General features: G+C 37.5%; 1 protein-coding gene across 1 annotated transcript in view; it reads left to right on the forward strand.

Annotated features, from left to right (window-relative positions):
• The window catches only part of ADAMTS19 (ADAM metallopeptidase with thrombospondin type 1 motif 19), a 140,702-nt gene that overhangs the window by 18,093 nt on the left and 97,428 nt on the right, over nucleotides 1-25,181 (forward strand). The window contains exons 3-6 of the mRNA XM_005530041.3: nucleotides 7,915-8,080; nucleotides 14,779-14,951; nucleotides 15,834-15,917; nucleotides 16,730-16,887. Of these exons, the coding sequence (XP_005530098.1) occupies nucleotides 7,915-8,080; nucleotides 14,779-14,951; nucleotides 15,834-15,917; nucleotides 16,730-16,887 (581 nt within the window). The remainder of the gene's footprint in view (nucleotides 1-7,914; nucleotides 8,081-14,778; nucleotides 14,952-15,833; nucleotides 15,918-16,729; nucleotides 16,888-25,181) is intronic.

Consider the following 25,181-nt stretch of genomic DNA (forward strand, 5'->3'; position numbering starts at 1 on the left):
CTCACAAATATAACTTGCTGAGTGAGAGAAAGACTTCCAGTAAATTTTGCTTGGTTTTCAGTGTGTCTGTTGTTCATATTAATGTGGAGAGAGGGCAGTGTTTTAGATGAAGTATTTTCAAAGGAAGGTAAACCCCTCTGTTGCTGGAAGGGCCAGTCCCTGTGAGATGTAGTCATGAAAAAACTAGTTCAGATGCTTTATATGAGCCAAAGGTAAGATCAGTAACAATCCATGGAGACTTGATCCTCCTGTAGTAGCACATTCTGAACTGGGAGGCACAGAAAAATTAAACAGACAAAAGGCTGTGGCCAGGCCAAAGGTAAGTTTCTTCTTTTTGTGACTTACTAGTTTTGTACATTTGTAGATTTGCTTTATAGACTAGTGAATTAGCTAACAGTGACAGGAGGAAAAAAAAATTGTGTATTTGCTGATCACAGGATCATTATGAGCCATCAATGTGAAGGACGTTAAGTGAAGTTATAGAAACTTTATTTTAATTTCACAAATTTACAATGAAATGAAAATGTGAAATGAAATGTGGCTTGCAGTTCTGTTTGCTGATGTTCAGAGAGAGGAATTAATTTGTGGTTACAGGAATAATTACATAATCAGAATATTCCAAGTCGGAAAGGACCCACAAGGGTCAAGTCCAACTCTTAAGTGAGTGGCCCATACAGGGATTGAACCCACAAACCTTGATGCTCTTAGCACCTGGCTCTAAAGAGCTGAGCTAATCTCAGAGTTATAGTAAAGCCTCTTTCATCAAGCAACAGTCAAAGGCTGGTGTATTTGTCATCATACAGTAGAAACTGCAATACAGTATGATTACCTTTTATAAAACTGGAGTATCAAGGGACTTTGGAAAGCTGGCCTGGAGAGCTGGCCCAGGAGGAAAACAGTGAAGACACTGGATCAGATGGATCTAAAATAATGGCCATAAATCAATAAAGTTGTAATATTGAAAAGATTTCTAAATGTTAAAAGATGACATTTCAAATAAGTATAGTAAGATAATAGAGCAGCAGTTCTATTGAAACGATTTTATTTAACAGTAGCAGCAAGGAAATGTGAAAAGAAATGTTGTGTGACAAAGGATTTCTGTTATAAGAGTAAGTGTAAGAAAATCTCTATTTTAGAAAACCTCAAATGCATAGGGAGCTGGACTTCATGAGTGGATGGATCTAAGACATTAAAATACAGAGGTAATTTGCACTGTATAATCTACATTGTGTCTTTATTTTTCCTATATTAAGGGACCTAAGCAGTGACAATTAAAGTTGTATAATGAAAATAATAAAATAATGCATGCTGCATATGATGTTAAGAGAAAATTTGGTTTGAGTTTAGCTGAGTTTGTTTCAGTAGTCAAGTGAAATTTATAAGCAAAGCTACAGCTCATAAAAGACGTATAATATATTTTAAAATGTTTGATTTTCTGGCTAGAATAAGAAGAGTAAATGGCTTTTTATGACTTTGAGAGAAAGCTGAGCTTTCATTGTTCTAGGTAAGTTGCTAGAGGAATCAGCCAATTGTTCTCTGAGCTGGTCTTTCCCTCAAGACAGTGTCCTTTATTCTGAATAATGTGCATGGGCTGTGTTAGTACTGGGTGATGGAATCAATGTTGGAGAAGTCCAGATGATAGCAAGTGGTCTTTTCTGATGGTTTTTTATTTTTTTCATAGAATACATGGTCTTTCAGTCTTTTCATGTGTTGGGGTGTGCTTTCCTTTGTCACAGGTGTTAAGTTCAGGCTTTTGATCTTTTAAGCCACAGATTAGTCAACCAGAAAGTGGGCAAGAGATTCCTGGCCAAGGGAAGAGAAAGGGGGATGGAACACTGTGGTAGTTTGGCATTTAGGAAGAAAAGTGGAAAACACCCATGAAAGTGATTTCTCTGAGAGAGGCTGCTGGGAGTTTCCTCTCTACTTGAGATCAGGCCAACAGCTGGCCAGTTCTGAGAACTGACAGCATTTTGCATCACTGAATAGTAAGATCACCTTTGTGAATACCACCTTTTAAAAATCCAAGTCTGGGAACTTCTTGTCCCTTTCTTTCTGGCCTTGAAAGGTATCAGAGCTCTGGTGCGGCTGGCCCTGCTCCCCCGTGGCCTGTGCGGCCTGGGCTCGGATCTCAGCGGCTCCCGGGCAGGGGATGGAGACTGCGGGGCCTCCCCCAGGCTGGGCCGGGCTCTGCTGTGGCCCGTCCTGGGAAACCCTCCGGGTCCCATCCCAGCGGGGGGACCAAAGCCCTTCCCAGGGGGGCCCCCAGCCCTAGGCTGCGCCAGGCCACCTACTGACACTTGCCAACACCTCTCCACCCTGCCCCCGGCCTGCTGAAATCCGATACCATGAATAACTGCTGTGGCTTTGGCCAAATTTAACCCTTTCACTACACAGGTGAGACCTGCAGGCTAAATCCCCTCCCCAGAGAGGGGAGGATTGACAAAAGTGGGAGCGATTGACATGTAAAGGACAGCATAAAACATCAAAGTCAGTAAGAGAAAGAGTCATGCCTCAGATGGAAGGAGTATGAGGAGATGCTCTAATAAGCTGAAATATTCTTTTGGTAGGGCCATAGAGATGGACAATAATGTTCTGGAAAATAACTCCTTTAATTCATGAAAGAATATTGGGGGGAATGAGTACTCAAACTGCAAATCTGAGCAAAGGCATCCATTGGTGAAGCTAAGCAAATGTTGCAGTAGCTGTGATCCCATGAGATGCTTGAATGGAGAGGGAGAAGTGAAAGCTGATGATGACCCTTTGCCCCCAGGGAGAGAAGAAGAAAACCTCTGTTTCCAGAGATGATCACAGAGACAGATGGAGAGAACCTTTGCCCTTGAATAACTCATCCTTAAAACAGTGCCCCTTGAGTTCATGGCCCATGAACACACCTCTGAGTAGTGTAAAAATGGGAGGAAGGCATGATGGCAGAGTTTGTGCCCAGGCAGCTGCCATTCATAGAAATGAAAAGCCACTAGAAAACTGTTGTGGAGAGCTCTGCATGGAATGACAAGAGAAAACTCCTCTCCCTACACAGACTTATGAAAAAACTATTGTACAGTTGGTACTACATTAACATCCCAGTTTTTTTCTGTACGTGTAAAGTTGGGAAAAGAGTGGTTGGGAAGGGGAAGAAAAGGTTTCTGGAGGTTTTATTCTGGTTTCTTGTAGACCTGTTAATAAACTTTCTTTATTCCTTTTAAGCCTATTTTGTCCTTTTCCTAATCCATATCTCACAGCAGGAAATGAGTAAGTACCTTGGTGATTTTTAGCTAGTGCTAAAAACCACCACAAGCACATAATTTCAGCATTTTTCATTTGGTTTGTCTGTTCTACTAAAGTCTTCTGATGGTCAAAGGTCAAGCATACAGTAGTTGAGACTGCACTGACTTTTCTGAAAATAGTGGTACACGCTGAACCAGAGAGCTTTGTGACAGTGTAAGTTCCAAGAGTCTACAGCTGGCTGGAACTTATAATAAGAACAGAGAGTAGTTGGCCAAGAAAAGTGGTCACTTGCACCTGATGACCAGCATTGCACAGAGAGCTCTGGCATTTGGAGGGACTCCTGTCTGGCTCATGAGTTTCACTGCTGATAGCAGTGACCAGCTATCTGACCTTAAGACACTACCATGCATTTAGGAAGCACATTTGGCTTTTACTAAAAAAGATGCTTAAAAAAATTAGAGCATTTAAAATTGATAAATTTTCTATATTTTGTTTGTGGTTACATTTTGTGTGTATCATAGAATCAGTTTAGTTGGAAAAGACTTTTGAGATTATCAAGTCCATCCTATGGCTTAGTGTTGTGAATACCTCTTTAATTATGGGTAGCATAGCGAGTACTGCAGAGTAACTACATAAATATTTTCCTGCATCCTTGTGCAACATCAGGTTGTTTTGAAAAAAGTAGCCATTGTCTTAAACATGAGAGCAGCCTCCTATAGAGAATGATTTTCTTAAGAATCCAGAGCACTAGGTATCTTAAACCAGACTGGCATTACAGGAGTATGGAAGGATTTAAAAGCCATGCAAAAATTGTTTCTACAGACCTCAGATTTGGAGGTAGTACCTGAATGCATGCTTTGAACCCAGTGATCTCTGCACAACAATATAAATGTTTTTTCCTTTATGGGGGCTTTAAGGTATAGCATTGTGCATGTGTATGTACTTCAGTAAGGCACAGCCCTATGTAAAATATCTCAGAAAAGATTGATCACTATGTCAGCAGCTGAAAGCCAGTCAACAGTCATAATACTGACTCTCCCCTCTGTGATATCTCCTAAGTCCATGCAGCAGAGTGAAGTGAGCAGACAGGTAGAGAAAACCGCCTAGAGAAGCGTGGTGTATATGATGTGCATGGCTGTGAAACACAGTTAATCGAAGACAGAAGTTGCTGTCACTTACGTTTCTTCAGCCTTCAGCAATGAAGGTTCTTACAGATGGAAAGTGGTAATGCATTTGAATAACAACAGCTTACAAAGTTCTTACACTGTTGTTTACACAGTGTGAAAAATTATTTGCGCTTGCTTTATTATTTGCATTAGTAAGAGCTGGAGACTTTTTGTTGTATGTCAGCTCAGATCAGATTCTGATAGAATTGTTAGAATCAAGATACTAAATTAAATCTGGATTGTTAAAATCATGGAGAAAAACCTTCAGAGGGGGATACTGATATACAAATTAAAGATTTTTTCCTGTTTACTCAAGAATTGATGCACCGTTTTGTTACATTTGACAAATAGCACTAAGCCTATTACCAAATTATGTTTCAAAACAAGTAAATATTGATTTGTAAAGATGATTTGGTTTTTATACTGCAAATGTGACCATATTTTGTCTCTGATGGGTACTAAGTAACATGTACATTATCAGCGTCTTATGGGAATGCATTTTTACTGTTGATACTTGCCTTGGGAGGTATGTTGGGAGCAGGAAGAAGTAGAGTATAGCCTGTCTTTGCTCACTGTGTGCTTTGGCTTCAGAAGATGGTGGAGAGTTGGCTGCAGCAGGGAGAAACTGTAACATGCTGACCAAACCCTCTGTGCCCCACCTGCCTTGTGCCACTCAGGGTGCTGGGAAAAGGTGTTGTTTCCATTTGTCTGATTTACCACTATCCAAATTTGGCAAAAAGTTAGTTTTCTGCAAGTAAGTTCTGCAGCCCATCTGCTGAAGTTTGCCCTTATACTTAACGTCTCTCTTTGCTGCATAAAAGTAAATAAAATACAGAGCAAGTGAGTTCATCAGTAGTTACAAAATCTGAGGATTTTTTTGCCAAATGAGATTGGGCTGGGCTTGAAATCTACTGAGATATGTGTGCTACATTTAAGTTTGTTTATTTTTTTTAATGTAAGAAACCTGAAAAAGCTGAGGAAAGAATGGCATGCTATGTTACCTTTGCATGAGATAAGTCCAGCATCCTGGTAGGCTTTTCAATTGTAGTTGTGAGCAGTAGCATTTCTTCATATGAAACTGGTGAAAGATGCATCAGTTAGCCAGAACTCACAGTTCTATCCCAGATGGATATTAAGCAGATGTTTGCTTTTCCATCTTTTTAATCTTTGTTTTTGCTGTGCATTTTTGTAACGTAAGTTTTGCCATTTGAGCTGTCTAAAGGCTGTAATTGGCCCTGACATTCAATATCTGAAAATTTGTAGAAACTGAAAAGCTTTAATGCATGCTTTGATTTCTCTGCTTTCAGTATTTACTAAAGGATCTTCATATCTTCATAACTCCATTTGTAATGATTATGAAAATACAAGGGCATGGTTGAAAAAGCTAATGTTTCATCTACCACTTTCTACCTGTGAAATTATCCAAAAATTGGAGAGACAATGGGCAGGAGACCCTGCCCCCCCCCCCCAAGCAGTGAAAATGGCAGCAGAGATTATTTTGTTATCCAGATTTGTCTGAGAATTACCCATCTGGATATATATAACTTCACATCACTGTTCAGTTCTTTAACTTCTGACTCAGGAAACAGGCAATAGATCTGGAATTTCTCTACCAATTAATTAGACTTCAGTTTATGCTAGGAGTTGAAAGAAAACATTAAATGTTTGTCCTAGCGTAACTTTTCAGAAAGTCTGGTGAATGGTGGCAGTCTGAAGAGCATCATCTTAAGACCCTGGTTTCATTTTGCAACAAGGAGAATGGAGATGGAGGAAATGTGACTAATGGTCTATGGTTGAGTCTATTCATGGGGGGACTAAGGCCTGTTGGTGGACAGGGGATACTTGCAGCACCACCTAATGGCTGCTATTCCTGTTCTATATTCAATTTATCAACATCTTTCATATGCTAAATAATTCTTTAAAAGGAAAATAATCTATGCCTGAGTGTAATTCAGCATTAGACATAAAAATCAAATTAAAATTAATTAATACATTTTGCTAGTATTTGAGAACTATGCTTTTAAATAAAAATTCCTTTCACACCATTTGTTGTTTATGTAAGACAAGTTAATTGTTATGTAAAAGTAGCATTTTTAAAGATACACTTTTCAAGAAGTGGTACCTTGTAGGTATACAGAAAGTACTTAGCAATATATAAGAAGATAATCTTCTAGTGTGTGACATTTAAAGCTCCTGCTGAACTGAACCTAAAAAGTAAGTGCAGAAAGGAAAAGAAACAGCCAAACCCCCAGATACTTTCGTGTTTGTGTGCAATCTTAATGATGATCTTTTGATATCTGTTCAGCATTCCTTAGCTATTGTAACTGATTGAAAAATTAAATATGTGTATTCATATTTATTTCATGTGATTGTGCCAAAAGATCATTGGAATTTTTTTCTTTTAAAAGTATTATGTTTAAATTCAATTGTCTTTTGTGCCATGCAAAGATTTTGATTTTGTTTTCTTCCTTGGGTCAGGATATTTTTGGATGGTTTATTCATCTGTCAGACAGGATATCCAATGTGATATTGGCACCTACATGATTCCAGAAGAAACAAAATTATTTTCTATTTCTGTCCATTGATGCTACATAGAAGCTTACAGAAGAGCTCTCTGCTTCTCTTAGCCAGATCTATCACATTTTTTTGTTTCTGTAGCAAAACAGTATAATAGATTTTTTAAGTTTATAGAATGAAGAAATTAACTGTCAGTCTTGCTGATGTGGGGGAAAAAAACCCACAAAACCTTGCTGTCTTCAGCTTTACTCTTGATAGGAACTTGTGTGTATTGGCAGCTTAACAGTTTGAGCTGGGCTTTTTTTATGTGGTATTTATATAAGTATGTTTTATAGTATTTTTTTTTTAGTTTTGACTACACTCTTGTAATACTAGATGTGCATCTGATGTGCACTTTTCATGTGTGTTTGTGTGTATAAGTATGCTGGGACAGGGGAAGAGTTAACCAACTAAATGGCATTCAAATATTTTTCTGGTATAACTGCTGGAAAGCAGGGAGGAATTTCTGCCTTTTTAGAATAGTTTCAGGTTCTTTTAATTAGAAAAAGAGTAAAAAGAGTGCCACAAGATTTCTTTTCCATCTTCACATTTGTTCAGGATGTATTCATATGCCTTACATTGTTCCTGTTATTTCATTATCTAAAAATGTGACAATAATAAATACTAAAACCAGTGTATAGACTTTTCTGTACATGCTGTACATACATAAATGACCCCCTGGGTCTTCCAAAGTAAACTTTTAACATTCCATATCTTTTACTGTGCATATACTACTGGCATGTAGCCACCCACCCACCCAGATTTAGCTGAAGTAAATGAAATTTATTCTAGTTCATTTAAGTAGAAAACTTGTAAAATACAAAGGTACTCACTTTGCTCATAAAGTTACTAAAACAAAGTGTTTTCTTAAATGGAGTGTTGTGGGTTGTTTGTTTTTTATTCCTGCAGTACTGTGCTCAGTGTAATAAATTCTTACCTTACATTTTCCTTTTGTTTTCCTTTGCAGATGGGGTTTATACAGATTAATGACGACTTCATATTTATTGAGCCACTCAATCGCACTTTGGCTGTGACAGGACATGCACACAGAGTGTACAGACGAAAAAGGTCCGTAGAGGAGAGAATTTCTGAAAAGCCACCTTCTCAGAATCCCTACTGTGGTGTTGTTACAGGTAATATAAAAATTGCACTGAAAAGTTGTAATGTAGCAAATAGATTTTTTAGAAAAGTAGATAGTTGTTACAAATGAACCTTGACAGAAATATAAGTGATTATTCCTGTAGCAGTACCCTACAGTAGACTCTGAGGTGGGATGCTAAGGCTGCAGTCTCACTTGTTGGGAGAAGGAATTGTCCATTAGGAATAGCACTGCTTCTTAATATGCATTTGTATTTGGAAGTAGAAATCTTTGGGAAATTTTTTTTTTCCAAGTTAATAATTAAAATCTATTTATTGTCTCTCTCAGTCATCAGAGCTGCTTAATCACTCACTATGTGCAATGCTTGTACTTAATTTTCTGTTTTAAAACAAAGTTAAAGCGTTCTTCCTGGCTTTTTTAGTCTTGAATTTCCAAATTTGTCTGAATTGAAGTGATATTTATAAGTGTTCTTGTTCTATGAGTGATACTTAGAAAATGTTTATGAAACAATCCTAATGCATCTTCCTCAATGGCAGGTAGAACAAGTTGTTGAAGTAGAGGGGTTTCAACAGAAGTTTGGCGCACAATGATGACTTCATAGTTTTCAATGGAGAAAGGAAAAATGGCTTTTATGAAGGATGGTGTTTTGTTTTTTTTTGCTTCATCGTCAGCTGTCATTCTTCAAAGGACAGAGGACGGTCCTGTTGTTGTGAGAAATTATTTTTCTCCTAGAAAATAAACCAGAACAAGTGCATATTTTTAGGCTTGTTTTTCATGTGTGAGATCCTGGCAAAATGCAAAGAAAATGGCAGAAGTGCACTGAAATGGTTAGGAGGCTGGATTATATGACATTTGGGATGAGGCTGAAGGAGCTAAGTTATTTCAAGCAGGTAAGGAAAGATAAAGGAAGGATGCAGCTGCAGTTGTCTGGTGCCTAAGGGTCTGCAGAGAGAAGATGAAACCAGACATTCCTTAGAGGTATGCTGTGACAGATAACAGTTGTAACTTGTGTTCAAGGAAATTTCAGTTTCCATGAGGAAAATAAAATCTCTACAATAATGCTTAGCACTGGAAGAGGTTACGTAGAGAGGCTGTCGAGTCCACATCCTCAGGTATTTGTAAAGCATGTCTACAAATGGCTCTAAGAGAGCTGATCACACTCTTGACACTTGGCCTGACTTGAGCAGAGAGCTGCCTTCTGGACATCATTTTCAGCCTAAACATTTTCATGGCTGTCTGATCCTTCCTGAACATTTATGCTGCTCTGTCCTCTTTATATAGTTACAGAACAAATGTGACAGGTTTTGTGGTGGGTTTTTTTTTCCATTTTGGAAGTATTATTTTTGTAGTTAGCCATCCATCCAGAGTTTGAAATCTAAGATAAATTAGCAAATAAAGGCTCTTTTTGCAGTGGGATGATATAAATTACATGTAACTTCCTCCAGCTAGCTCTATATTACTCTTCTAGGCATTGTGTTACATTGACACTGCTTTTCTGAAAGTTAAATTTTCACAACTTCTTCACATTAAGTAAAGCTGTTTTTTCCTCCCTATTAGAGAAAGGTGAGTCACAGTATGCATGCATGCATGTATATGGGAATGAGAAAGAAAAAATGAAAAGTATGCATGATGTATGCTCTGCAAAACTGGGGAGGAGTATCTGACAAAGTAGCAAACCGTGATGGATATGAAAATGATTAAAGATGCAAACTTGTCCATGAAGGATATTATTCTTCTCTGATGCTCATTATCAAATACCCCTTCTCTTATGCTGTAAAATGGAAAAGTCAGTTTATTCTTTTATAATAATCTTACACTCAAAGCTCTGATTTGTTACAAATAATCTGTCAACAGACAATTAAATATCTGCTTGAAGAAAGTTTCGTTATATCCACCAGCTTTAAAATTTCAAAATGGTTCAAGCTGTGCATAACTGAGTAGCATCTTCTGACACGACATTATTGCCAGGGAGTGAAAATAACAGCACTTTCTAACCAATCCTATTGTTCTAGCAAGACCAGTCCTTCACTCCACTGCTACAGGTCATTTTACTAAGAGGGACTGCAGTAAGTTATATGCTTAAAAGCTCTGTCTGTGCTGAGAGAAATTTGTGGGTGTGACATGAATTTGGTTAATATCACCAAAATATTCATGCTACAGACACATGCTATACACATGCATGCTTACACACATCGCACAGCCTTAAAGGTGAATAGAAGCATAAAAAATTACCCTTTACATAAGTATTTGAGAATTCTACGTCAAATAATAAGCTAAGTAGATCAATTAAACAAAAATAAAGCAAATGAGTAAGTGGGGCACTGAGATAGTCTCAGCTGCATTTGGCAGAGATGTAACCTTGTGACATAAAGCAACTACAACCTTGGTAACACAGCAACTTCTCAGCAACATGGTCCTATCTTACAACCATATCTTTTGCTTCTACAGTGCTTGTGTGTCAGAATAGAGACAGGTATTTCTGTTGCTGGTTTTGATCCAGATTGATCTCAAAGGCTGGCTACCTATCAAGCAAATGTATATTGCCAGTGATGAATGGAATGAAGTTTCATTCCTTCAATCAGAAGTTTGTGCTGGAGGTGTTGAAGGATCACTATTGGGAATAATAGCTTTCCATGGAGAGCTAGCAGAGGCAATCAAAGAAGGTATTGTTTGTTGTCTGTTACCATTGAGGACTGGATTGAAAGTTGCTACGCAGCCAAACTTGTTTGGAGAGAACAAAGAACTTGTTTTTGTGAATGGGGTGGTTTTCTTATTAATTAGGCGAGGGAGAGAATCATACTGACAGAAGCAGATGCTTTCTTGGTTGTTGACAGTGTGCATGTGTATCCTTTTGTTGAGAATGTGCATGGTCTATTAAAGTATGTGAGCCCGTTGCACATACACAGACCTTACACTCCACACCTTTCTTTACCACATGGCTCATGAAGCCTTTAGAAGAAACCAGTGCAGAAATGTGTTACAGAAAAAAATGTGAGAGAAGCAGTTGTAATTAGATCAAAGGGCCACCTTGGAAAGCTAAGGTTTTTTCTTCTACCTGCTCTGAAGCACTTGTTCCAAACTGAAGTTGTTTGTGCAGTGAATTGAACTCATGGTCAAGGAAGGCATGGGGCATGTTGGGAAAAAAGAAATCTCTTACCCAGGATACAGTAAATGTGAAATTTGAATCCCCTCTGAATTTGTGACATTGGAAGAGTCCTCTTCTACTTCTTAGTTCTGTCAATAAACAATATACTGTCCTGAGATACAAGTGTGCTTTTCCTCTTAGAATGATGTAATATTGCAGGAAAAAGCCTGCTAAGTTTCACTGAATCAAAAGCAGAAGTTTTACTTTAAGGAATATAGGCTGGGCAGTCAGCTGGGAGAGCTGTGTTGATTCTTGCTCTACAGCCTGTTTCTATGTGATAGTCGGGCAATAAAATGTGCAAACAATCTCGGTCATGGATCTATTAGATTGTATAAGATGGAGAGTGGTGCTACTTGAGGTTTGTTTCTACTCCTTGGGTCAGAAAATAGTTGTCACTCTGTAGGAAAGTACTTAAATCCCTATTCAAATTGTAGTGGAGGTATAGCTCAAGACTTCTTAAGCTGCTGAATATTCCCTATGCAGGCAGAATACCGCAATTTCCGTATGACTAGGTTACCCCCTGGGGAGCGATGGTGATTCCTCTGCAGTCTTGGCTGCATGTGCATATACTCAGGAAATGCTTTTGTGCCTGAGGACTTGAAGGTGCCCAGGAGTCCTGCAGTCACAACCTCTTCTTAATGTTGGCTCAGATACTTTATGCAACCTGTAATTATAGTAGCTGGATTTTAATTTCTCTAAATTTTTTTAGGGTGGGGTTACTGTTTGTTAATATTTCTGCTTGTTTATTCTTAATTGCCTGTTTTTTGTCAAATGTACTTGCTGCAGTATCTTTAGCCTTCTTGCTGAAGTAATGCCGTATTCCTAGCTTTCCTTTCAGTCAATTGAGTTTAAGTAATACATGGATATGGAATCTTCTTATTTTCCATGGTTGCACAAACAGAAGCCTTATTGCACAGAACCCTCCTATAGAATTTACTTTTTGTTTTGGCAATGTAATTAAATTTTTGAGATGAATTTGATTTGATTTGAGATTAATCTGTCTTTTATCTTGTTAGCACATCCATTATTGATGTAGCTGGGCTTTCTGCAACACTTGTTATCTCTTACATACTTTGCCTTCAATAACAACCAGTACTTTATAATTTTTACTTATTTATGAGTATTTAAAAAAACAAGAGTTTTTGCCTAAAGCCTGTTTCACTTGTTATCTGGCAGCAGTTGTGGCAGTTATTTGAATACCACTAGTACCAAAATTACTAATTCCATTCATTTAAAGTTCTTAGGAAAGAGCTACAATTTTCAGATAAATGAGATCTCGTGATGGGGATTTCTGCCAGCAAATTGAAAGGTTGGCTGGCCAAGAACAGATTGTCCATTGGTTTGTTAATGGGAGAAATATCTAAGGCAAATGATGGGCAGACAGCTTGTCTACAGAGCTGTGTAGTTTTGTCATCCGCTACAGTCCCAAAAGACAGAGGGACAACAGCTTGTAGGACGACAGTGTTCTTAGTGTTTAGCACAATGATGTATTTCATTGTGGACTGTCAGTTCTGAATAGAGATGCACTGCTAGCTATAGAGGGATGTGTTAAGAGAATTTTCTCTACATGCTAAGATTAAATTTAAAGTTTTCAATCAGTAGCTGCTGTCTTTTAGAAAGACATGAACAGTGAATAAACTGTTGCTGGAAAGTGCACTGTGTCTATGAGGAAGGCAGATTTGCCAGATGGGTTGTAAGAGATGTTTTTTAATCCACATGAGTTCACTTTTTAAACTTACACCTATAGCTTACCCTTGCAGCATTAGATGTTTGTATGGTAAGCCATAGTTGTATAGCTTATAGGATGTGGTTTTCTTTGGCACAAATACTAAGTGAAGTTTCATTAGAATTTATCCTCAAAAGAGCAAGATGAGAACACACATAATGTTTTATAAACTAGGCTGTAGATCCACAGTTAGAAAACATGAGTAAGGCTAGAGTGTAGCAGAGGCTGTAAGGCTAAGCACGTGTTTGAAGGATTAAATAAGAGGCTTTCATTTTAGATGGCCTGAATTTATAAGCTGTTTCTACTTCTAGGTCATCAAACACCAAAGATTTATTTCTGGAGAATACATACTTTTTTCTTTTACTAAATGTGTTAGTAAGTCTTACACTGTCACCTGTTGTAGAGGGATCAGTAAGACTAAATCGGGATGGACTGAATCATTCACATATATATAATCTTTTATGAATGATACAGAGAAAGACAACATTTTTAAAGTGTGCTTAATTTATACATGCTGCATTGAAAAATATGTATCTACATTATATTTACATAAAATCTATATTACACATATATTTAAATCACAGACCCCTCTTCCACTGGTATTTTGTATTTAAAATTTAATTTTTGAGTTAATTGATTTTGTCAGTTCATTTTTAGTACTGTTCTGAAGAGTGACTTATTTTTTTGGAGAGTGGTCATGTGTTATAAAATACACTGCAGGAACTTTCCTATTAAAATAGATTGGTTAATTGCAAAACATTTCCTCAAATTTTCTGATTATTTGATTGTTTCCAGAACATAATTGTCATCTCAAACATCACTTATTTTGGTAAACAGAGAGCCTGATATTCCACTGTGGATGTTGGAAAAAACTTCACTTGGTTTCAATGAAATCAGTCCCACAAGTTTTACATCCTCCCAAGAGGACCTAACAAAATATGGCTATTACAACAAGGAGTTTAATTTTGCATTTTGTTTTAAATTAGATTATTTAAAATGCCATTACTAACTGCTGTATGTAGATCACCTTCTGGCTTGAACTGTTTCTGTGTAATTGGGTGGTGGGGTTTCATATGTCTCGTAATAGTAATGGGGATTTTGTTGGGTTTTTGGAGGGGAAACTGAAAATTAATGACATTAATAACCTCAACCTTACCATAAACATATTTTCAGTTTCTAGCTTTCTGTAGATTTGGAGGCCTGTTTCCCAGGTTTGGTTTAGTTACTTTGCTTCAGCTGCTTGTAATGACAGGAGCACTGATTTTGAAGTCATGTCAGTAAAAATTCACTTTTTTGTTTCTAGTAAACCTATGTCATTCTCTGACATTCATCTGAAATATTCTTTCCTCTTTGCAAATCACAGAATTGTTGCATGCATTTACCAAATAGATGATTTTTGTGGCAAATCTCTATTTGTTGTTTTTTATGCCAAGATATAATTACATCAAGATATTTTCTCTGTGATTTATGAAGATAGACAAAAATTCTGCAATATCAGTGAGACTATTTTTCCTTCAGAGCCAACATGAGTTGAGTTTTCTCCCACAAACCAAAGTAAGACACATTTTATAAAGTAAGACACTTTTTATAAATGTTAGTTGAAAGGATGCAAATAATCTTTCTGACTTTATTTGAAAAGATGGATAAAATTTCTGTTTTCTAGGTATAAGCTAATACTTATACATAGTAGAGACCTTCAGTGTGACCCATAGTTTTGGCAGTGGCAAATAAGCATAGTATATTAAAGTCCACAGCCTTCCACATAATGAGAATTATAACATAACCAAGGGTAAAATATCCTAAAAAGTACTGCAGGGGTAGTTTGAAGGATGAGTTTCTCAAGTACTGTTTTGGTTTACAGATAAAAGAAAATCCAAGACTCAAAAAATGTCAGAAAGTGGAAGAGGAAAACGATACTCTTACAAGTTACCTCAGGAATACAACATTGAAACTGTTGTGGTGGCAGATCCAGCTATGGTTTCGTATCATGGAACAGATGCTGCCAGAAGATTTATTCTGACCATCTTAAACATGGTAAGAAATTTTAAGGTAATTTTGATGTTTTGCCAAAAATGCATGCACTGTGGGCTGACTTCATTGCTCATTCTGTTGATTCTGACTGAACACACCTATAAGGCACAGTCAGAGCAGGGCCATCAGCACACTATCAAGACTTAATCCATATGTTTTGTAGCAGAAAACCCGGTGCTGCAGTTTGTTCTGTCTGATCATACATCTCAGGGAAGTCTGGAAGTGAGAGAACAAAATAACTTTTTGGCTAGGAGCTCATAGTGTTGGAAAGGTTGGGATATTGAATGGTTTCTGGTGACCTGTGCTTGTTATGAAGACATGATATTGTTATGGAAAGGGATTATCAGTGGTGGTGGAAAAAAAAGAAAGAACTTGGACAATTACATTCCCCTCTAGTTCTATCTGGAGCTGTAGTGCACTCATTTAGCACCTAAAGCAGTGAAAAATAGCATTTGTAATATACAGATTAGGAACAACAACGGGAAAGGTTGTTCTAAAGAAGGAGCATAATTAGAGAGTTAGATGTTTATTCAGACCACTTGGTCCAAGATCATGGATTTAACTGAACAGAAATTTTCATGTGAAGAGTATTAAATGTGTGTATAAATTTTTGGAGAAACAGGACACAGCTTATAAAGTAATCATGACCATTGAGAGGAAAAGGTCTTTTTTCATGTTCCCAGAATGAATATCGCCTAAGCTTTGTTTTCACTTCAGAAGACCAGCACAGTACATTATCTTAATGTTCTGTTCAGATTATAGAAAATAAAAGCAGTCACAGTTGATTATGAGAACTACTGAGGTTCTTTGGGGTTCTCTTAGTTTTAGCATAGGTGCAATAGAAGTTCATATTTTTATTTGTAATTTTTCTTTTTTGTCTTTTAGGTTTTTAATCTTTTCCAGCACAAGAGTCTAGGATTACAAGTAAATCTTCGGGTGACTAAACTTGTTCTTCTTCATGAGACTCCAGTAGGTATTTATGACATTTGTCTTAGCCCATAGAGGGTAATGCTACTTAGCTTTTTCCTCTTCAAAAGCTTGCAATACTCATGAACTTTATTGACCAAAAAATTCCCTTGGTTAGCTTTTGTATATTATTTATATTTTGATGAGCAACCTCAATAAAGATTGACCTTCTCCTAATTTATGTGCTGCATGTATTGAGACTTTTCTGTGCTTGCAATTAAAAGTCAATTAAAGTTTCCATGTGGAAATCAGGTAGATCTTAGCAAAATCTGCTTCTGCTCTGCTTTTTGTGCATTCAGATATCTCAACAGAAAAATAATCTCCTTTAAGTCTGCTGGATTGTAGAAGGACAACTGATGTTCTTTGTTGTTTAATCCCTAGACAAACAAAAGGTGATATAGCACTTAGTTCATAAGGAGATGGGATTCCCTTACCAGCAGTTCTAATCTAAAATATTATGATTTTCCAGTCAGTAAGTATTTATTTCTCGAGCTCCTCTCAGCAGTTGAAGTAACCTCATTTCATGTTCAAATTCTGAATCTTAACATCATTATAGTTTTTCTCACCATGGATAATGAGAAATCAGCAGATAAATAAGACTAGAGTTTTGGTGAATATATGCATGTACGCTCTAAATGTACTGTCTTCATTTGTATCTTTAACATGTGAGGAAGATGGTCTTTGCACCTGAAGTTTGAGTTGTTTTGCCATGAACATATTATGCCATAAAAAGCAGAATATTTTTACTAGCTCAGTAAAAAAGGTTAAAAATTCTATTTATAGAATTCTTATTTTAATAACATTATTATTTCCAGGCAGATATGTATATTGGACATCATGGTGAAAAAATGCTGGAAAGCTTTTGTAAATGGCAACATGAAGAATTTGGCAAGAAGAATGATATACACTTAGAAATGTCGACAAGCTGGGGAGAAGACATGACTTCAGTTGATGCAGCCATACTGATCACAAGGTAAAGTAGTGAAAGATGAGCATTAAAAAATAGGCAGAAGGCCAGTGTGAACATGGGTCAGAGTAGATGGCCAACACAGTAAGAACTCAGTTTGCAGTGAAGAAGGGAGCATTTTGAGGCATCTGGATTTCAAAAGGTGATAGTAAAGTGTTGGAAAAGGTGGTGCAGAAAGCGGTGTTTCCCAAATGGTAAACATTTGGAATGATGAACAGGTTACTCTCTTGTTTCTTCTTTGGCTATATAGCTGAGGCCCTATCTATATAGCAAAGGCTGGAATCCTTCATCCATGTGCCTTCAAAGAGGCAGCACCCCAGACCTGTAAATACTTTCAGTCAAAACATGAAAAGCATATTTAAGCCATTCAGAGCTAGATCAGCATTAGTCATGTTACTGAGTTATGCTTCCCTCTTACTGGCCTAGAATCGGTACAATTCACTGTGTGCTGAAGGTACATCATGTACATCTTCAGTATGTGCCCTGTGGCCACCAGGGTATGATTCCAGATCTGCAGTTCCTTGTAACTCTTAAGTGTCAGGCATTTCACACACTGAGAAGGAAACAGCCCTCCAGTTCACCTCTTTCCTTCCATGCAGGTAACTGTTATGGTTTTGTCTGTAAGTGGTGCATGGGGGGGAAGCGTGTTGGTATTCAGCCAGCATACAGGCATGATCCGGAGGAAAGGAGAGAATGATGATTCAGGCAGCCTAGGGTTGGACTTGGCTCCCCTTTTGAGATGGAGCTTGGGCTGGATAATCTTCAGAGCTCTCTTCCAAAGAATATTCCCGTGATTGGTTGTAGCAGAATAGCGCTGTGCCAGTCCCATGCTGATCAGTGATACGGTATCCTAAAATCGTGTAATCTTTACACATCCAGTCTTTTGCCATTTATTCAGAGCACTCTCACTGGGAACATATATAAAATAAAAATAATGCATTTTTCTTTAAATTAGTTTCATTCTGATTACTCCGATATAGTGTATTTCAATCTTTTGAAGCAGGGAAATGCTTCACTAAATTTTCCTGCCTTGGAGAGCGAGTCACTTACCTGAAGCAGGAAATTTAGAAGTCCAGACTGTCTGTGGCGAGAGCTTCTTTGCTACTTTTGCTGTTCAACCCATTATCTTTTCTTAGAACAGCTCACACTTCTTGCTCTGTGTCATCCTCCTATATTTGATGTGTATATTGGTTTTATGGATGGTTGGGGCTTTGAGGGGACAGATTATTCTTTGGTACACATTTATACATTAGCTAAGCTGTAGTTCTTATCACAAGCTCCTTTCAAGTCTGATGGAAGACAAAAGAAATAATGTTCTCTTCAGCAACTTTTCATTAGCTCATCAAGAAACATACTCAGAGTGACAGACTAGAAGTAAGCTTTGTAGATTAAGACCCAAAACTGATTTTAAGCGTGGTGGATGCACTGTGGGGCTAGGCCGGGTGGCAGGGGAAGGTCTGGAAAGAAAGAATGGGGAAGAAGAGAAGCAAGCAGTAATAAAGAGTAAACTTGGGCCAAGGCATAAAGGATGCCTGAGTATCATACATGGCAGTGGGTTAATCAGGGTGGCTAAAGGGGAATAGACTTCCTTGCATGTAGGTGTTCCTTGTGACTGTTCAAGGATAATGAGCAAGAGCATTCTGCTTGTTTGCTAGAAACCTTATCCCTGGGCTCTCTTATTTGATACAGCTGAGGTAGCCAGTAGTATCTACAATAGCAGCAGCAGTCTGAGCAAGTATCAAATGCTTCAAGCACTCTATAGGCCAGGAGAGTGAACCTAGGGCTGCATTTTTAGCTTGTAAGGTGTATCTCATGAGTAGCAAGATGCTATAAAATAAATTAAACATATGACACCTTTTTCCTGTCATTGCTTCATCTTCAGCTTAATGAGCCTTTATGGGGAGAGGCAGAGGCATTCTGAACAAATGCAAGTGAGACATTAGTTGACAGGTCAAGACATTTCCAGTGGTCTGGAAATGTCTTGAACTGTCAGTGCTTTTTGCCACACAGCTCTTTCGATTTAATGCAGCATTTCTGGAAGTCTTGGTGGATGACAAGTTGACCGTGAGCTGATAGTGTATTCTTGTGGCCAGGAGGACCATGGGATACTGGGGTGCATTGGGAAGGATGTGGCCAACAGGTTGAGGCAGGTGATCCTGCCCCTCTATTTTCCCCCCATCGGTGCTATTGTGTTCAGTTCTGGGCTCCTCAGTGTAAGAAAGACAAGCAGCTACTGCAGAGGGTCCAGCAGAGGCCACAGAGATTATTTTGGATCTGGACCATCTCTCCTAGGAGGAGAGACTGAAGGAGCTGGGCCTGTTTTGTCCAAAGACTGAGAAGGGATCTCATTAGTAAATATAAATACCTCAAAGGCAGGTGCCAAGAGGATGATGCCAGACTCTTTTCAGTGGTGCCCAACAACCAGACAAGGGCCAATGGCCATAAGCCAAAATACAAGAAATTCCACCTTAACATGAAGAATAACTTCTTTACATTGAGATTTTTTCAGAGCACTGGAACAGGCTGCACAGGGAGGTCATGGAATCTCCCTCTCTGGACATTTACACCCCACCAGGACACGTTCCTGTGTCACCTGCTCCAGGTGGCTCTGCCTCGATAGGAGGATTGGACAGAAGGAGTTGGATGATCTTCTAACCCTAACAATTTTGGGATTCTGTGATTCTAAGTGGTAAAAAAGCTTTGCAAAAGTCTGATCATTTGTTAAGATGCTTTCCTGCTTTGTAATAATGATATTATGATTTCACAGAATCATAGAATTGTTTGGATTGGGATGGACCTTAAAGATCATCTAGTTCCAAACCCCCTACCACATGGGCAGGGATATTTTGTATTAGGGCAGATTGTTCAAAGCCCCATCCAGTCTGACCTTTAGAATTTCCAGGAATTCACAGCTTCTCTGGATAACCTGGGCCAATGTCTCACACCTGTACAGTAAAGAACTTTTTACCTATATGTAATATAAACCAAGCCAATTTCAGTTTAATTCCATTCCTCTTTGTCCTGCCGCTACATGTCCCTGTAAAAATGTTCCTCTCCAGTTACATGTTCCTCTCCAGTCCTCTTGTAGGCCCACTTTAGGTACTTAAAAGTTGTAATAAGGGCTCCTCTCTTCTCCAGACAGACCAACCCAAACTGTCTTAGCCCGTTTTTGTAGGAGAGGGGCTCCAGCCCTCAGATTGTTTTCATGCCTCTTGTTTGGACTTGCTCCAGGGTTGTCTAGAGCTTTTTATCTGTCAGTTTAAATAAAATTTTTTTGTTTAAATCTCTGATCAGTTTTAAGGAATTTGAAGTAGAGAGAAGGGAAGTGATTGGTTAGATATCAGACAGTAGGTTCGTACTGGAGCCAGAAATTAAATATCTGTTCTTCTGACATTTTTAATAGTGGTATTAGTCTCTAGACTGTACTGCCTCCCATCTGAGAGCTGCTTTAGCTGCTAATTAATCATACCAGAGCAATTTTCTTACTGCAAATGTTTTGCTTATTCAGGCTACCTCTACACATCATCAGGTTTATGGTATAGTTGACACCATGTGTGGCTCTACACATGTATTTTCCTAATTCAGAGTCTCATTCTGTTTTGTGAGCATGGAGCAAGCTCCTTTGTCACAGTTTCCGAAGAGCTTTGGACAGCAGGTCTGCTTTATTTAGAGAAATTATTTTGTTTGTACAGATGAACACCAACTGCTTGGTGTTTTTCGAGTAAATGTGTAAAGTTTTGGGTATCCACCACATTGTGTGGCAGCCCTCCTAAAAGTTGCCACATCTCCTCTTTTGTCTCACATGATAATAGAACAGCAAGAGTTCTTTGTAAAAGCTTTCCTGTGCTTTCACATGCCAGTTTTGTGTAGTAACAAAAAGAGTTAGACGTGAAGTATTGGGTGTTCTGCAGAGCTAATTTTTAATGCCAAAATACAGAGTGTAATGTGGATGTTATGGAGACTCTTATTCAGCAGCCAAAAGGCCATCATAGCCTTTTCAGGAAAAAGGTACTTTTCCAAACTTATTTTTGCATATTTTCTGTAAAGATGAAAGCAAAGCCAGCTTCTCCCCATGGCTTTCTCTGCTGCCCAGATAGGCTGTAATGATGCATATCTGCTACCAATTCATTTCAATTTACTTGGTCCTGTTTCATTATGTCAGTTTGTTTAGTTTCCCTTTAAATTGGCTTATTTTGGTGAAAAAATATCCTGTTTAAAATATGGTGCCATGAAGTAGAAGAAAGGCAGAAAGAGTTTGTAATGTATTTAGAAGAGATTACTAGGGAGGTTGGATATAAAGATAATGTGATAATTAGACAAAAATTGTTTTAAGGACTGTCTTGATAAAACTACCTGTTTTATTGTGTATACAGATATAAATTAGTACAGTTACTTTAGAGATAGACAGTATTACGACTTTTCTCTGAAGAAAAAATTGCAGCATGTTGCAACAAAATCCTCCTTGCCTTTCAAGTTACAGGGTCTGAGCTTGCAGAGGCAAGCCCTGATTTTGGTAGCCCCTGAGATGACATTACTGGTTTCTATCTGCACAGTTTGCTTGACCTGAATGAGGTAGCTGAAAATAAGGCAGGAGAAGGCCTGTGGAATTTCCACTTTTTTTGTGATGGTGCTTAAGTTCTTTTATAGCCTCTATTGCAAATTAGGTAATGAAAGCTTTGAAATGTATAAACGAGTGGTTACAAGTATGAGGCAGAATCTACCTTCAGTTAAAAATTGTGCATTTTGCTGCCTTTTCAGTGCATCAGTCAACCTGTTGTTCCACAGTGGTTTGTAGAACAAGTGCGAAAAGAGTAATACAGAAAAAGACCAAGCTATTTATTCTTCTTCTCAGAACTGATACCTTCACGTGTTCTTATGACAGAAAGTAGACCTCTGATTCTCCTGATATTCATCAGGTATTCCATGTTGATGGTGTGCATCAGCCATTTATTCATATTGATCTTCAGTGTCTGAGATCTCCTTGCGCCAGGCTGCACATAATTGATACAGTGCTGTTAGGCATTTTCACTGCAAGAAAGAGCCTTGTTCTATAAAAGTGTACCTAGTGGCACAAATAGCACTTAGATTTCATAAATACTGTTTTACTTCCAATAGTTTCAACCGTCCAGAGCTCTCCCCAGAGCTTGGACAAGATTTTTTCAAGTGTTGCTATTACCTTCCAATGCACAGAAGAAATACAGTTATTTTTCTGACTTTGCTTTTTATTACCTTTCTGAACCAAAAACAAATCCTCAAGAAAGTCAGAGGAGGAAGGCTGTGAAAGATCCCTGCATGAATGAAACTAATATTACAGGGTCACCACAAAAGCCTGAAGTGTTTGGCAGTCAAAATTGCTGAAATGTATTGAGATAGAGATTGGATTATTAAGCTGCTATTGCTGTCCTTAAACTCCTAGTGAATTTCAGCTTTGGAAAAGTGAATTCTCACAAATGCATGTGCACAAATGAGAAATGAGATTATTCTTCATTTTGTCTTCATCACTGTAACTTCATAATACTTCAACTTCATAATACTGCCAACTGTCTTAATTGTTTTATACTCAATTTATCAACTCTCTTTATAATTTGATTTATTTGACAATACCGGCAGGCTTCAAGGAAGTTTATGAGAATTGCACATGGACTGTCTGTTAATTATTTAGTAATAGGATTGTAGATGCAGAAGAAAGCAGGGAAATCTGAAAAGAGCATATTTAAATGAAAAGTTTTGTCCTTTGTTGTTGTAGTTTAGGGCATAGCGGAGTGGAAGACACCGGGATGTAACGGGAAGCTACTAGACCCCCCCTCTGTTAGGATAGCTAGGCCTTTTGTAATTAGCCAATAGCACCCAGGTGTGACATATGTAGATGGGAGTAACACAGTGACCCCAAGCTATAAAATGTTAAGTTTCCCTGCAATAAATCGCCATTTTCGCCATCCATCACATTGATGCAGTGGGATATAGACCGAGCAGCTGAGAATAGCTGCCGTGCTGGCTCCAGCCAGGGTACCAGCCTTGCTTGAACCCCAACACTTTGTTGTTTGTTTTTTTTAAGCCAGAATCTTCTGTAAAATTGAAGTCCTGTATTTTTACCTTGTGTATTTTAAAAAATCACACTAACTTTAGGTTATCATATGCTGTTTTGTTATTTTTTTTAATTTTTAAGTTTAAGGTATTTGAGTGTGTGAAGTGGTAATGCTTGTAATAATGTGTGTGGGGAAAATTTGCATGAATTTACCTGTTGCTGTCAGCTTACTTTTTCAAGCTCTAATAATTAGGCTGCATATGTTCCTTTCATTAGTATAGATCTGTTCCATAGGAATACATGGACATAAACTGAATTTAAAATCTCTTGAGTATCTAGTGTGAGACCCAAACATAAAATTTAGACAGTAATTTTTACATTTTAATTTTCCTGGTGATTAAGAAAGGTAGTCAAGTCTTGGACAAAAATTTGAAGGAAAGGAAGATTAACTGTTCAGCAGTAGATTATTGGCACAGTTAGTTTCCTTTCTGAATGGACAGTTAGATTTATTTCTAGTTTTTCTTACTTCAGCTTTCAACCATGGATCTCTTTGTACCCTTCACTGCTAAAATCTGTTGGGAAACTTCCCTATGAAAATACTTGTAGGCTGTACTCAAGTCACAACTTTTCTCTGTCTCAGAGTAATTTACAGAGGTTACTCTATGTGATTGTTCTCTCACTTCTTTCCAGACCTTTTCCACTTTACAAAATTATTTTTTCAAGCATAAGCACAAAAACTGAACACAGTATTGTGTGAACAGAGGTAGTAGTATCATTTTTATATTTTCCTGTATCTTTATCCAAGGATGCTGTTTCTCTCCTACTGTCTGTTTCCAAATGCTCATTTTTTTCTGTTGTTGTTTTGTGTAATCAAGTTGGGAGGCCACTTTTGGCTGCTTTAGAAGAAAATTTACTCAGATGAGTTATCTTTAAAATTTGATCTGTCTTGATTCCAATGTACATTTATCAGGACTCATTTAATTTTTAAACTTTACCAGGAATGCCTTCATATCTTCTTCTGCATCACTGTTTATTCCTCATGCTGAGTCTAGGTTCTATTTGACTCCACTCAAAAGGCTTCCTTGAATTCCTAATTACTCTGTATCTGTTTTGATATGTTAACAATGTGTTCAATTCAGCTATTAGTTAATTCACCATACTTCCAAACTGTTGTTTTTCAGTCTGACTGAAATGTGAGCTTTATATGGACTATTTATATCATCCTTTTAAATCTCAGTTCAGCTTTAGAGAGCCTAAGTGATGTGTTAACCATTTGAAGTAATTAAATATATTATTTCCTGTTTTCCCTAAAATACAGTATATACTGTTGCATTTGAGATAAAAATAATAAACAGTTTCCGAAATACAATTTACACTATTATATAATTGTCCATTTACTTAAATTCCCAAATAAATAGTAAATAAGTAATTTTTCTTGTGGTTCATTAGCACCAAAATAATATTAAATTTAATTATTGTCATTAAAAGTGCATTTATTAATCAGTACTTACGTGCTTGGTTTATTATGTGAAAATTATTTCAGAATGTCCTGTTATGTGAAGAGAAAAGAACATCTTCAGCGTTGTAGTTATTCACTTTGCACAATGCAAGTGAAGGCATTTACAATTTGATGATAATGTCACTTGCCACAAGTGCCATTAATTGCAACTATTCCTTATAAAAATGTTATGATTTGATGAAACTTACTACTTGAGCAATAAGCCTCAGCAATGTTGTAAGCCCTGGAATCAGTAGCAGCAGAAGTTAGACTGCAGTTTCAAGCAGTCTAACTTCTGCTGTTATTCAAGTAACATGATTCAAAATTGCAAACGTTAGAGAAATTGGAGTAGAGTGAAGCTAGAATGAAGATCTGGTAGACAGGTGAAATCTAATATCTGTCCTTTTTCTTCTTTTCTCCAATCTAGCATAAAGAAGGAAATGATAAACCAGCCTGAGTAAAAAAATAGATATTTTGATTATTTTGCCTTGCCAAAACAAGTATTAAATTTATCTAAAACGACAAATTGCTGAAAATTATTCACAAAAAAAATTAAGTCTGGATTTTAATTTAGCTTTCCTTTGCTGTTCTTTTTGTCTTCTGTTGTACATCCCACCTACACATCAGGATTTATTTTGACAAAGACAATGTATTTTGTATAATTTTGTATTTAGAAATTAAGTAGCCTTTGTGTGCTGTGAAGGTCTTTCATAATGATATATGCAGTCAACTAAAATCTACTATCTAAACATAATTTCATGAAACAATTCATTAGTG

The sequence above is a fragment of the Pseudopodoces humilis genome, chromosome 4 (genome assembly GCF_049639895.1).
Source record: "Pseudopodoces humilis isolate 2021_Gansu_Grassland_sample_001 chromosome 4, ASM4963989v1, whole genome shotgun sequence".
In the NCBI taxonomy this organism is placed as follows: Eukaryota; Metazoa; Chordata; class Aves; order Passeriformes; family Paridae; genus Pseudopodoces; species Pseudopodoces humilis.